General features: G+C 34.6%; 1 protein-coding gene across 1 annotated transcript; it reads left to right on the forward strand.

Moving 5' to 3' along the window:
- The first annotated feature begins 5,614 nt into the window (after nucleotides 1-5,614).
- On the forward strand, nucleotides 5,615-14,357 carry LOC106053064 (uncharacterized). Its single transcript, XM_056041750.1, has 4 exons — nucleotides 5,615-5,723; nucleotides 8,849-8,894; nucleotides 8,987-9,040; nucleotides 9,462-14,357. The coding sequence occupies exons 2-4, from the start codon at nucleotides 8,852-8,854 to the stop codon at nucleotides 10,442-10,444; spliced, it is 1,080 nt and encodes a 359-aa protein (XP_055897725.1). The 5' UTR covers nucleotides 5,615-5,723; nucleotides 8,849-8,851; the 3' UTR covers nucleotides 10,445-14,357.
- The last annotated feature ends 446 nt before the right edge of the window (nucleotides 14,358-14,803 follow it).

The raw sequence follows: 14,803 nt of genomic DNA on the forward strand, positions 1-14,803 counted from the left end.
GAAAACAGTACACATTTTTCTTGGTACAGTCTGCAAAAGAGCTCACAGCTCAGCAGCAATAAAGCTGACTAGAAGAAGAAGTACATTGACTGTGACTTTGATACCAATATTTCTAATGAAGAGTGGAAGACAAAATTTCATGTTTTTTTTATAATTGCTATTTCAATGGATTGTTTACATATGAAATGTAAATGCATGTTAAATCTTTTCAAACAAGGCTTTCCCATTTCTATGGGCAAGCAAAAAAAAAAGGTTTTTGTCATTTTCCTTTGCTGAAAAGTGAAACTATCTTTAGTGAAATGATTAAAAGTACAACACTTATTAAGAGAAGCCGATTCAGCTCCAGAGGACATAAATCAAAGCAAAGAGAACTTCCAGTCAGCACTACCACGGGAGCTTTATGGGTGCCAGAAGCTGTATTTCCACACTTAAAAAAACCTTTGCTGCTGTTCACACTATTTGGGTACACATACATCAGTTCTTCTTCTTCGTTCTCATTTTACATGTTGAAGGGTTCAGGTTAGTAATCCTATATCTGAGATGAACCGCGTAGTGGTTTCCAGATCAGGCAGTTCTCTGAATAGTCTTTGGGGAGTCTTGTTCGGGTCCCTTGCACCATGAAGGACAACTAGTAAGATAGTTTCACAGTTAAGAAGTAAAATACTGCACATTAAGTACAACTGTATATTTGTGGGGATATTGTAATATAAAAATGCAACATCAATTTTTTTTAAATCGTAATACAGTGTATATATGAATTAAAAGACATTCTAAACAGCAAGCTTATCTTTCTCTCTCTCTCTCTCTCTCTCTCTCTATATATATATATATATATATATATATATATATATATATATATATATATATATATATATATATATATATATATATATATATGCGGCCCGCCATTCCCAAACTTTCTTTTAATGCGGCCCTCGATACAATAATGTTGCCCACCCCTGCTTTAAGGCTATGTGGGACACTAAATTTAGGTAAAAAGGTCACAAATTTCGATTTTCAATTTTAACCTAACTTAAATAGCCCAACCATTTCTGGACATAAAAATATCATTTTCATGATTGGCAAAAAATTACTTATTTTTTTATATTTTTTTTGTAAGGTATCTACAGCTGTCTCTTTTCCAATTTTGTTTCGTTTTTTTTTTCTCAAAATACTATTTGTATTCATATTTTTTACTTCTCCTTCACTACTTCTGCATAGAATTCAATCCAACTTGTCCTGCTTATTACTTACACCACGTACAACAAATTCTAGCTTACATTTTCTAAGTCTGAATTAATATTTTGTCTTAATTGCAATAAAATACTTGAAAAATGAAAAAAAAAAAGTTTTTCTATAGCAAGGTTGAAAAAAAAATATAAAAAAAAAGGTTTTATTATATTTAGAAACTAAATGCTAGAAAATGTTCTGGTATGATTGATTTACACATTGTGTATTTTTGGTTGGCAATAGATTAAATAGTTTTAGAGCCTTAGCGATTTAAAAACGATAAACGAAAAATCCAAAATGGCGGCCGTTTCCATGACAACTATAATAAGAAAACAATTTTAACCACATTTTTTTTTTATGGTTATTCATAGGGATTATACATATAAAGTTTAGAGTAATTTGATCAATAAATTTAAAAAAAAAGTTTTTTAGAATGATATATAACAATACTTTTTCTTTAGCCTATTCACCATAGGTGATTAGAATAACAAATTTCAATAGTTTATATATATATATATTTAAATGTACGTATTTATTTTTATGTTTTTTTTTTTTTTTTTTTTTTTGTTGCATTTTTTATATGTATAATTTGTGGGCGCTCCTTATATCTGTAGGTGTCTGCGAGACGAATAAAACAATCCGGCGAGCCGCATGTATATATATATGTGTGTGTGTGTGTGTGTGTACATAATTAATCTTTATTACATTGTGACCTTTCGCATTCTTTCGAAAGACGTTTATTGTACTCTAGGTTCTTCCTGGAGATAGTGGAGAAATTGTAGAATCCCCGTTCTTGCCAGCAATAGGGTCTGGGGGAGCGCTGAGAGCTTCCCCAGCGGGGGAATCGGCCCCGCCGCCAAGCACTATTTCCGGTATTGAAAGGCAACAAAATGCATATTCTGGGGTATCTACAGTGCATTATCCTGCTATTAAAAAGTTTTATTTCGAAAACCTAATCTGCTATTCTTACTGACTTAGACCCTCTCGCGCCGTTCGGCGTATTTGGCGGCAAGCTGTTTCCACTAAAATCAGTCACTGGCAAATTAAGTCTCTTCCCACCTGCTCTAAGGACCTCCATGAAAGTAGCGCTTAGTTGTCATCGCAACTCTTATTATGCGCAATTCATTTTGTCGGAGAACATGTCCCGAAAACCTAATGCGACGCTGTTTCACAACTTTACTAAGGGGTCGACTCCCAGTTCGGCATAGGATTTCTTTGATTTAGACCCGATCTCTATAACGGACTCCTAAAATCTGTCTTAGACATTTTTGTTGATCCACATTTATTATTTTTCAATTTCGTCAGATGACTATGCACTGCACTTTATTAATGGAGCCCAGCCACTAGTAGAAATGTGTAACCTCTCTTGACTACGCTTTTGGAATTAGGTGACTGTAGTTTGCTTTAGATTTTATATCGAAAAGGGAAGTTTTATCGTCAAAATCATCTGTTGGGGTGTTTTAAAATAAAAAAATCTCTTTAAATTCAAAACCCAATTTAGGTACGGTCATAGAATTTGGTGATTGTAGTTTGCTTTAGAATAATATTGAAGAGAGGTTTTCAACCTCAAATCTCTTTGTAGGGAGATTTTAAACTCAAAACTATCTGGAGGGGTTTTAAACTTTAAAAAAAGCCATCTGGAGGACGGGGGTTTAAATTCAAAACCCCCTATTGGCTTAAATTGGCTTTGATCATAGAATTTTAGTGTGTAATTTGCTTTTCTTTTTTATTTTGAAGAGGTTTTTTTTTTTAGCTCATAGCATTTTGAGTGCGTAATTTGCTTTCTACATATATAAATATATATTAATATATATATATATATTAAAGAGGTATTTTTTCGCTTCAAACCCCGCTGGCGGGGGGTTTAAACTCAAAACCCTTTGGCTAAGCTCATAGATTTTAACGTGTGTAATTTGCTTTTTTTATATTGAAGAGGTATTTTTTTGGCTTCAAACCCCACTGGAAGGAGTTTTAATTTTAAAACCCCTTTGCTACACTCATAGAATTGTGAGTGCGTAATTTGCTTTTATATTTGTAAAATGTTTTACATGTTTCGAATGTTTCTTCAGAGTGGAAGATAAGTTTACTTCCTAGTCCAAACCTCCCGCAGGACGACAGTGGATTGGAGCGGGCAGGGTTTGAACCCAGGACCATAGATAAATCAAAACGACAGTGCAGCGCGCAAACCGCATGACCAGGTAGCCGTTTTTGATATTGAAGAGAGGGGTTTATCGTAAATTTTGGAGGAGGGTTTAAAATTTTAAAATCAAAATCTTCCTTAGCTGTGTTCTTGGAATTTGGGGATTGTCGTTTGCATTTTTTAATGTATTGATTATAGAAGATTTAACTGCAAAACCCACAGGTAGGGGGGTTTAAAATCAAAACTCCCTTGGCTCTGCTGGGACAATTAGTGGTTCAGTATTAAAATCTCACCTAAATAAACAAAATGAAGCAAAAAATCAGTCACTAAATTCCGACCCAGACCCCCCCCACCTGCCCGGGAATTTCAAATCGGGGGGGGGGGGGGTTGTTCCCCCTGGCTACGCCCATTGTCTATATATCTAATCTATATCTCACTCATATAGACTTATTTCACCGATGAACTACGCATTTTATGATAGCCTTTAATTTTATATATATATAGGCTATGTTTATTTTCATTTTTCTAAAAATAGGTTTGACTCAGGCTGTTTACTTCGTTTTCTTTCTAGCATATCTTATAGATCTAGATCTAGTCAATCTAGAATATTGTTACGATCTCTCTTCCTAATCAGGCCTTCTGTAAACACTGCTAAACACAAGACAACACATCAACACATCAAGAACCTGACAACAAGAGCTTCACAATATCGGGTACTTTAATAATGAGTGAATAAGTAGATAACAGCCAATACTAGACAATTGGCATCAAACACATCAACAACTAAAATGTCACTCTGTACATCACCGTACAAAACACTCACTGTCTCTCTTTCTGGACTTGTACATCTACACATGAGGACTCAACCAGGACCGACTTCATGGCCGACTAACAGTCCTGGTCTCGACACTCTCCGGTCTTGAACTGCCTTTCTACACACTGTGTCACTCGTACACGCAGGCTTTCGATCACATGACCATATCATTGGTCATATTTGCGTGTAATCGTAGTACTGTCCCTTGTCCATGGCCCCGCTGACCTGAGTGTTTCACGTGTGTGTCAGCTGAGCTAATAGTTAACCCTTTTGCGCCGCCAATAGGGTCATAACACTGCCCCCTTCTCAGATTTGTCCGTCCCGGACAAAAATCTATCACACGACATGGGCAGTGGAGGTGAATCAATGCAGGAGGAGGTCTATCGGTGGGGGTGACAATGGGCTTATATTGCCATCTCGATGGAGCCATCAGTGTTGTAGTCTGCGTATGTCTCTTTCTCCTTCTGCTCCAGTTGACCTTCACCTGGTTGCACTGACGTCGTGGTTGCATCGCCGTGCACTTTGGACTCAGCAAACGTCGTCTTTTTCGGTAGCTCACTACTGAGAGCAGCCACTTAACACATGGGGAGGGATATGTCAGGAATGGGGTCACCAGGACCGTTGGCCCATCAGGTTGTTTCATAGGGCTTTCAAGAGATGGGTTTTGGGAATGGGTATCAGGTCCACAGGAGGGGAAATAGTGGCACACATCATCTTCAGTCTTGTCCTGAGGGCAAACCAGTGGAGCAAGTTGGCAGCACTCCACTTGCGAAGGCCCCTCATCATCATCATCAGGCCCCAGTTCGCTTACTTGACCATCACCAGGGTTTCTCACTCTGGTCTCGTCAGCTGGACAAACGTCTGTTGGATGCAGACCTTGCCGATGGGTTCCTTGGAGTTGGCGTTCTCCCTGCAAAGCTCGGCACACAAAGTTCTTGCCAAACATCTGGGTGCAGCCATCAGGATTCGAGTTCCTCTCATCAGCACTGACAGATTGACAGATGTCTTTAATGTCCTCAGCTACAGGCTTGAGGTAAGACACGACGTTGTCTTGTTCTATCTGGCTGATGGAGGCACTCACGTCATGGACGTCTGTATCAAAAGCGTTGGTTGAACTATTGGTCTCGGTCTCTTCTCTTGTTTCTTCACCTGTTTCTTTCTGCGAGTCACCCTTAATCACATTCTGAAAGCCAGCCAACATCTGTTTTTGAAATGTGATCAAGAGCTCTACCACATCAGGTTCGAGTTCAAAGAGGTACGTGTTCGGATTTTCCTCTTCATCCAGCAGGGCTTGCCGGAGACGTTCTTTAAGAGTTTCATTGTTCCTTTCGTAGTACTTCAGTCCTCGCCACTTCAGCTCTTGTTTCAGTTCTTTCAGATTCAGTTCATCTAGCGGTTTTACAGAAGCCATAGGAAATCCCACTTCTGACACCAGTGTTACGATCTCTCTTCCTAATCAGGCCTTCTGTAAACACTGCTAAACACAAGACAACACATCAACACATCAAGAACCTGACAACAAGAGCTTCACAATATCGGGTACTTTAATAATGAGTGAATAAGTAGATAACAGCCAATACTAGACAATTGGCATCAAACACATCAACAACTAAAATGTCACTCTGTACATCACCGTACAAAACACTACAGTCTCTCTTTCTGGACTTATACATCTACACATGAGAACTCAATCAGGACCGACTTCATGGCCGACTAACAGTCCTGGTCTCGACACTCTCCGGTCTTGAACTGTCTTTCTACACACTGTGTCACTCGTACACGCAGGCTTTCGATCACATGACCATAACATTGGTCATATTTGCGTGTAATCGTAGTACTGTCCCTTGTCCATGGCCCCGCTGACCTGAGTGTTTCACGTGTGTGTCAGCTGAGCTAATAGTTAACCCTTTAGCGCCGCCAATAGGGTCATAACAATATTCTAGAAGGGTAGAATCTAGATCTAGATCCATAGACTTATATTAAGTTATATATAGAGATATAGAATATAGATTTAGACGTCTAGTATAATATAGGCCTACTACTAACTATTATAAGTCTATGTCTAGAGTAGAGACGAGTACATACTGTAACATACCATAGAGTATAGACTTAGACTACTTAGAGTAGAAATCATATGATATATAGTAGATTCTTATATTAGGCACACCGTATTCGGGAACTAGGTCAAATTTTTATTTTATTTTTATTTGGTGACGGCTTAACTTACTAAAAAAAACTGAAAGCAGATTCTTATTCTGCAACTAAAGGACTATAAAAATAGCTGTGTTTCTTTGAATTACCACTCATAATCAAGATTTTATTTTAAAATAAATTAGGTCACTTCATGCTCCTATAATAAACGCAGTTTTTGTGCTTTCTCCTTTAGCGCACATCGAGCACCGTTAAGAAACACCACAATGTTATTGCTAATAAATTATATCTGTGTTAATTAAAAATTATTTAGATTGTATTAAAAGAAGTAGATTCACTTCTGCAATATGTATTTATAGTATATTGCCTCTCTCTCTCTCTCTCTCTCTCTCTCTCTCTCTCTCTCTCTCTCTCTCTCTCTCTATATATATATATATATATATATATATATATATATATATATATATATATATATATATATATATAAAACAATAGCTTTACATACTTGGTTACCGAGAATCTAAAAAACTGCGGAACAAAAATACAGGAACTTAACTAAAATTGGACATGCACTGTCCCGAAACGTCGTTTTTAGCTCCAAACATAAAAACAAATTAATTATAAACAAAAAAAGCGACGTGTTTCTTAAAGGAGAATTCGATGAGCTGTGCCTAATATAAGAAGCTACATATATAGGCTATGTTTAGTTTCATTTTTCTAAAAATAGGTATGACTCAGGCTGTTTACGTTTTCTTTCATCTTTTTGTCTAGCATGTTTATAGTTAGATCTAGATTGACTAGATATACTATAGGCTTAGGCCTATTCTAAATTCTAGAACTCTAGCATGTCTACCTACAAATATCTATATCAACCAGTAACCAGGAATTAAAAGGTATTTAATTTAGCAGATCTAGATTTCTATTTAGATAGATCTAGATCTAGACTGCCATAGATTCTAGCATTGGTAGCATATTTATTAGCCCTACTACTAACTACTAGCCCCTAGATCTAGATCTAGATTCTAGTAATCTAACTTTTTTTATTTTAAAAACTACTAGACTAGACATCTAGATCTAACTAGACCTCTAACTCTATTCACAATGAATATTATTATTATGAATATAACTGTTTGACTTTACCGTCTCCTCTTATTTTATACACTCAGACTATTAGTATTAAATTAGGTCTAGATATAGTGCATTATTCAACTTATTCAGTTATTGTCCATTGGATGTTACTTTTTTTGTTAACTTTAAAATATTTAAATTTTAAATTGTAATTACACACAGATCTAGTCCTAGCTAGATCTAATAATCTAATAAAATATGTATTAATTCATAGATACTTGTTATTTAAATTAAGGTTTAGATCTATTGGTTGCCTCTAATTTCTAAAGGTTAACTTAAAAAAGCTTGAAGAAAAAACTAAAACTAAAACCCTAAATTAGAACAGATATCAGACATAATCAGACTATCTCTAGATCTAGGGCTAATATGTAATAAATATGGAAAAATAGATCTAGCAGCTTGCACAAATATATATTTATAAATACTTGGACTAAGAGACTTATAATACTTATATCCTACCCCACCATTCCTCACATTGCTTGGGCAGCAAGATGTCTGCCCAAATATTATATATATATAATATATATCTGTCACTGGCAATATTTGAAGCCTCTTCCCACCTGGTGCCCACTGCTCTGCTCTGAGTCTGAGGTCCTCATGAAAGTGCGGTGCCAAGCTATATATGTGCCTGTTTGTCATGCTTTCCTCTGTGATCTATGGCCTTACCCTTGTTGTTGTTGATGGCTGTCTAACTTCGACAGATTACTCTGGAAATGTCTGGGTTTCTTGTATGGGTGTATTTGATGTACTTAACTAACAAGACTGTAGACACATGTAACAAGTAGAAAGAGTAAGATCCAAGCCGTTATAGAAACTACTACTGAAAAGGCTACAGTCAAGTCTCTGTCCATAATATCACACATTATCCCTCTGAAATCCTAACACCAACTGACTATATTAACATAAATATCTATAACCCAACTAAGTTGTTTGGACGTCACTAAATGTCAAGTTCAAAGTCAGTCAACTATGGTGCATCACTATACAAACTAATAATACCAACTAAGTGTCTTGCACTCGTATTGGCCTCCATGTCATCTCAATTGATGGTTTGCATAATTCATTCTGTTAGAGGACATGTCCCGAAAACCTCATGCAACGCTTGGTCACAACCACATTAATTGGTCAACTTCCAGTTATGCATTTTTTTAAATACTCCATAGTTTTTTTATCTTCCCCCACCAACATATTATATACACTTCCTAGCCTCGTTTTTAAAATAAAATTGGGATCTAGGTTACTTGTAAAGAACTGTATTAGCTTCAGAAGGTAACAAGAATTCATGTTAATATCTTGTACTTATTTTTCTATACTGTAACAATCTTATAAACTCTCTCAAAAAAAAAAAGGTATAGTAAATTTAATATTAATTTAAAATGTTGCAGGCGATGTCATCACAAATGGACACACAAGATAGTAATAAATCTCCAGGTAGAGTAAAATAAAAATTATATTAAAAATTTTAAAACAATTTGCAATATCTAGCACAAATGATGTTAACTAATGATTTTTTTTGTTTACAGATTTTAGTGAAGCTAGAAAAAATCTTGCCTATTTGCGTACCCATGTACTGAATGGTAAGACCTTTCAGACAATATTTAATTTTCATTGTAATAATAAAGAAGGGACTGAACAATAATTTACTAATGCAAAAACAAAATGTAATAAAATACCTAGACAAAAAGATAAAAGCACATTTCTTATTCACTATGCTAGGACAAACATTAACACTTGCTTCTTCTTCCTTGGTGCCATTATAGCATGAATTGGGTTTTTTGAATCAGCCAGGAAAACCAACAACTAGACAGATTATTAAATCACTGATTAACATGCATGACTAGATTGACACAATTATACCTGCTATCATCTTCTCTTCTTTAAACCACTAATTGTTTAATGGAATGTTTACATTTATTTAATTCTAACAAGTTTACTTTATCAAATTTTTTAAAAATTCTTTTTGTAAAATGTATGTGTGTTTTTTGTTCACTTCTCAAGGTCAGCATGAAAATCAAGTGTGTGAAGGTGAAGAGGCAGATCTGCACAAACATATGCTTGATTGCAAAAAGAATCCAGGCCATTCAAGTTTTATTCCCTACAAGAAATTTGAAATCAATGATTTGTCAGAAGAATACCGTGACGTGGATCTGTTTGAATTTGTCAAGGTCGTAGCTGATCTGACTGTAAGAATCAAGGTTAAAAAAGTCAGTAAAGAACGGCAGGAATTCTGGCCGGATACAAATATGCCGTATCCTTTTTATGACAAGAAAGGAACAGAGTTTTTAAGAACTGGCAGTGGGCAAGTAAATGAAGTTATTCAGTTTACAGATGGAGTCGGACGTGACAGACATGGAAAAGATATAATAAGAGAATACAAAAAATGTATGTGTCGGCCATGTCGTAATTCAGACTCACCAAAAAATGTTTGGTGGGAAGTAGTTGTTAGGACAGCAACTCATGTTGTCTATGATGACATTGAATGTGCTGACACCAGCTGCAGGTTGTTTTATGATGAGGAGAAGTCAGAACTTTTTACACTAGAAGATTTGATTTTACTTGAGGTTAATATTGAGCAAGACTGGTGTTTAATTAGCTATATGTCTTGTGGGTCCATGGCTTATCGGGAAAGGCTTTTGAGCTTGGTAGTGCAGCGGGTTGATCTCTGGAAAAAAGTTTGTAACAAATTTCAAAATTCAAAGAATTATTTTACTTTCATTGTGTCACATCCTCATGGATACGCTAAACAAGTGAGTTTCGGTGTGTATTTGGACAACTACAAGGTGGGCAAATTTGATGACAAATTAGATTTAATGATGCTAACATATAACACTCCTACCTGTCCGGGAAGTAGTGGAGCCCCAGTTCGTTGTGTGGGACTTGGTGTGGGCCATGTTCATAATGGATCATTGCCGAGCAATGGTCTTAACTATAGTGGAGTTAGTCTAGTATTTCCAGATGGAAGTCCGTATGTGAAATTTTGATACTATTACTTCCTGATAATTTATTGCCTGGAAGCTCAGACCAGTGTTCTTATTCTCTCATTTAATGTGATAGCAAATGAAAAAGCTTATGTAAGGGAAATAACTCTTTCTTTCACTTGCTGTTATGTATCTCAATAATGTAGAAGTTATATCCCTTTTTTATATGAAACAAAATAATTGATTACCAATAATTAATGGACTAACTGCTTATTTTTTATTTATTAATGTTTTGTAAGGTACAATAAATAATTGTTAAAAGTTTCAACTTGATCCAAGAGTGGGTGTGACAGACATAATGTGTACAATTATAAGGGGGATAAAACCCTTGATATTTCGCCATATATGTAAATACAAAAAGAATGCAGTTATCTCCTTTATGTCATTGCAATTTTATCTTTGAGAATACTGTCACAGCAGAGTTAAAAAAATACTAATTGTGGAAACAAAGTTGTTAATGTTTTTCAGTTAAGGCCAATTATTTTAAAAGTTGTTTTTTTTATAATTATAATGCTGATTGCATGGATATCAAATTATAATGCTGGTTGTAAAGATATCAGAAACTGGTAAATGTCTTTCATTTTTTATTTTACCACTTTGATACATTTTAAGATGGAATAAAATAAAAAAATCATTATATTAACACCACAAAACTCTGCATTGGAAAATTGTCTGCTGATTACAATTGTATTTTAATTTTCTTCAAATAAGACAATTTTGTTAGTGTTTCATTTGTCTCTCTTTATTTGTATTTATATGCTTTAAAAATGGGAAAGTGTTAATAATTTTTACAATACCTCTATTCCAGTCACTCCGTTATGGAACCGTTATATTTCTTCTTCTTCTTTCTCATTTTTATGTTGGAGCGTTCAGATGACTAGACCAATATATGAGATGAACTTAGCAGTGGTTTCCAAATCAGGGAGCTCTCCATATAGTTTTCTTTCTATTGGAGTGTTTTGGGGCCAGTGTCTTGAACAGGCCTCTTGATAAAGAGAGCAGTTTTGGAGGACATGGTCAGCATTCTCTGGTGACACTCCACATTGGTAGATTTCACTGGTTTCAATTTTGAGGTTCTGGTACATATGTTGTCTCATTTTGTTGTGTCCGATCCTTAGTTGAAAGATTAGATGTTGATCTTGTCAGGATAGCTTATAATAGGCATCATCTTTCTTGTGATGAACTGTTATAATTTTTCAATTAAGAACAAGAAATAAATTTAAATTTCGCTTTGAAAAAACAAGTCATTTACATGGCATAGATCTAGTCAGCATAATGAACAGTAACTGAGTTGTTTAAAATATTAAAATTACTTTCCGTTTATTGATAAGTTATCTAAGCTTTGCTTAATTTTTTACATCTAATATAGATTACATCTAGATTCTAGATTAAGAGTAGATCTGGATCTCATCTTTTGTAATACAGACGTTACTTCAAAAAAAGAAGATGATTACCACTTATATGTGTCCCAAGGTCATTCTAGAGTTGACTAGAAGAGTTCAAAATCAGAAGTCCAAGTAGATTTTGATCTAGTTCTAGATGTCTATATTTATATAGTGGAAGTACTGAAACATTTTTATGCAATTACACTGTGTAGCTCAATGGGTAAAATCTGTGGTAGTGCAGCTGTCAGTGACATAGTACTAGTTTGAAAACTTACCCCTCCATTCCTTTATGTGTAAGAAATTTTTGTACCTACTGGTATGTATAAATTTATGGCTGAAAGGAGTCATAATATAACCTTGAATTATTAAACATTTTTTTTTTCTTGTGTACATTATTGTATCAATGTGTTATATTACATTATAATATTAGTGCTAAGGAATTGTTGAACAAAAAAATATTTATAATATTTGTGTATCTTCATAGATAAACTATTGTTTGTTATCTGGCTTGAATATTACTTACTTTGTTGTCTCCACTTAGTTTGTTAGTTTCACACAATCTTTTATTAATTATTTCACTTGTAAGAAAGATTCTTACAGTTCCTGTTTTAGTTAAGTTATATTCAATTGCATCTCAAACTGAAATAAGCAAAGAAATGTGTGCATCTATGCAAAATTACTTCAGCTAAAGGAGACAATTTATTGGCCAGATTTTTGAACATATAAATTTCTAATATATCTGAGAGTATTTTGTATCACTGTTGATCTTCACACTTCTTTTCAGTTATATTTAAATATTTATAGATTGCAGTGGTGGTTCTCCAGGTCTTTGCTCCATAAAGTAGTATTGGCTAAACAGTGGTTTTGAAGGAACTGATCTTGGTAGTGGCACTTATTTCCTTAGATCCTCAGGAGTTGTTCAGTTGATGAAAGGCTGCTCCGTTCCTCCAAGGTTCTCTAAAATACTACCAAGAAAGGTGAAGCTTTCCCCCTCTTCTAGCCCCACGCATTTGACTGAAATGGTTGTGTTGTTGAATGCCTTTATTGGACGCCATTGTTGATTAGAAACATCTTAGTTAGGTAAAGACTGCACATTCAATCCAGTAAGAAAGTTAGAAGAGAAAAATGAAATTCTAGTGGATGTCTATAAAAGCTTTGCATATAAGTATATAACCATGACCAATTGTGTAAATTAATAGATTTTGTGGCAGTAAAAAAATACTTCAAAAAGAGACCAGAATTATTGTTGTTTATGGAATGGTCTTAGTTAAAGACCATAAAAGAAAGAGTAAGATATTGAGTTTCATTGTTCCTTTCTGGCTGTTGTAATCAGTTCATACTGTCTGTCAACTACCTTGTTATCATTATATCATAACAGTTTTTTATCTGTGATTTCTTTTACTGTGATTTTTTTTTCATCATATGGATTTTGTTCTTTTTGTTTGGATTGAATTTGAAAGGATTAAACTACAGTAACTTAATGTTGTGTCACCAGTGTATTGTTAAAACATTATGTAAGTTTGTGCAGTATATTGAGAGACAAAGATAACTTCAGAAAACAAATACATTGATTAACACTTAATTTTTTTACCAACAGGTTATTCTGTAACTAACATTAGATGTCTTTTTTGTCTATATTTCCACTGCTTACTATCTTTAATTTATCTTACATTAGGTTACATTTGATCTTGTTAATGCAAATATTGTAGACTAAAACCATCTTCATTATGGTAAAGACCAAACAATGTAGATGCTAGCTAAAGATATGAAGCTTTTTTTTTTTTTTTAATTTTGTATGACACAGATTTCAATTTCAATGTAGTTGTATATTTAACAATTTAAGCAAAATATGGTTCACTCAATAAATAATATATCTTGTTGCTGTCAAAAGTCTCTCGCTTGTTCTCCCCTCTCTTCAACTCTCATGCTGGTCTTTATTAGCTTGAACTACAACAGACCACATCCTGGTTTTATTATAATTTATCCAGCCTATACAACCAAACCATCTGCTCACCTTTATAAATAAACACACTTCTTGATGGTTACCATTTTTTAAAGAATATTAATGTTATATAAACCACATTTTATAATGGTTTTGTATGATTGATAAATGCAGTTTGTAATGGGTTGGCCTTAATTGGTGAAAGCTGGATGCCATGAGGCTTCAAGAATTAAGCAGATCATCAGAATCCAGTTTATTTTAGTACATAAAAATAAATAATCTGTTGAAGAGGAAAATCAACAGATTCATTTCAAAGTTGGGAAAATAGTTTGGCTAATTTTTTAGAAGTTGTAGTTTACTGTTTCAACTATATAGCATTGCTGTGATTGTATGTCAGTTATTAATTTAATACCAAAATGGAAGTCATTAACGTATTTTGTTGTTCAGTCGAAACTGTTGCTGCACACTGTAAAGAAATTGTACACTAGTAGCTAACTAGGCTATGCACATTTAAAAAGTTGACTATCCCAAAGTCAAAACAAATTATATTGTATCAATCTTTTCAACAATATGCACTTGATGTGTTTTACTTTGTTGTTTGTTTGTTGTTTTGTTGTTTTTTTTTGATGTGTGTTGTGCGCTGGTCCTCCGACTCTAAATCCTGTTGACAAAAATCAACTTTTAGATCACATTTCAAATGCAATGCTCTCTTGTTTTGTTTCAAATAATTAAACAATTAGAACGCAGGGATACAGTGTGAGTTAATTTTAAAAAAGGGGTTTACTTTATAAGCTTATCACCCTTTTTTTGGTACATTATCTATAATAATAAGGCTTCTCTTCGAGTTCGAAGATTAGTGAGGAATGCGGTATTTCCCGTGGCTGCGCAGCCCCAACTGTGACCTACATATTTTGCCAGGGCAAGCATAACCATTGTCCGCAGGTGGTCGATTTAGATTTTCTTTTCGCCGTCTGCGTTTGTCCTCGGCAGCGGATTTTCTTTTGGTCTCAAATGTGTCTCCCGCGGCCTTCCAGC

This window comes from Biomphalaria glabrata, chromosome 9, assembly GCF_947242115.1.
Source record: "Biomphalaria glabrata chromosome 9, xgBioGlab47.1, whole genome shotgun sequence".
NCBI classification, from domain to species: Eukaryota; Metazoa; Mollusca; class Gastropoda; family Planorbidae; genus Biomphalaria; species Biomphalaria glabrata.

Coding starts and splice junctions, on each gene's coding strand:
- LOC106053064 (XM_056041750.1), top strand. CDS start 8,852: ATGTCATCACAAATGGACACACAAGATAGTAATAAATCTCCAG. Junction 8,895..8,986: donor AGATAGTAATAAATCTCCAG/GTAGAGTAAAAT, acceptor TTTTGTTTACAG/ATTTTAGTGAAGCTAGAAAA. Junction 9,041..9,461: donor GCGTACCCATGTACTGAATG/GTAAGACCTTTC, acceptor TCACTTCTCAAG/GTCAGCATGAAAATCAAGTG.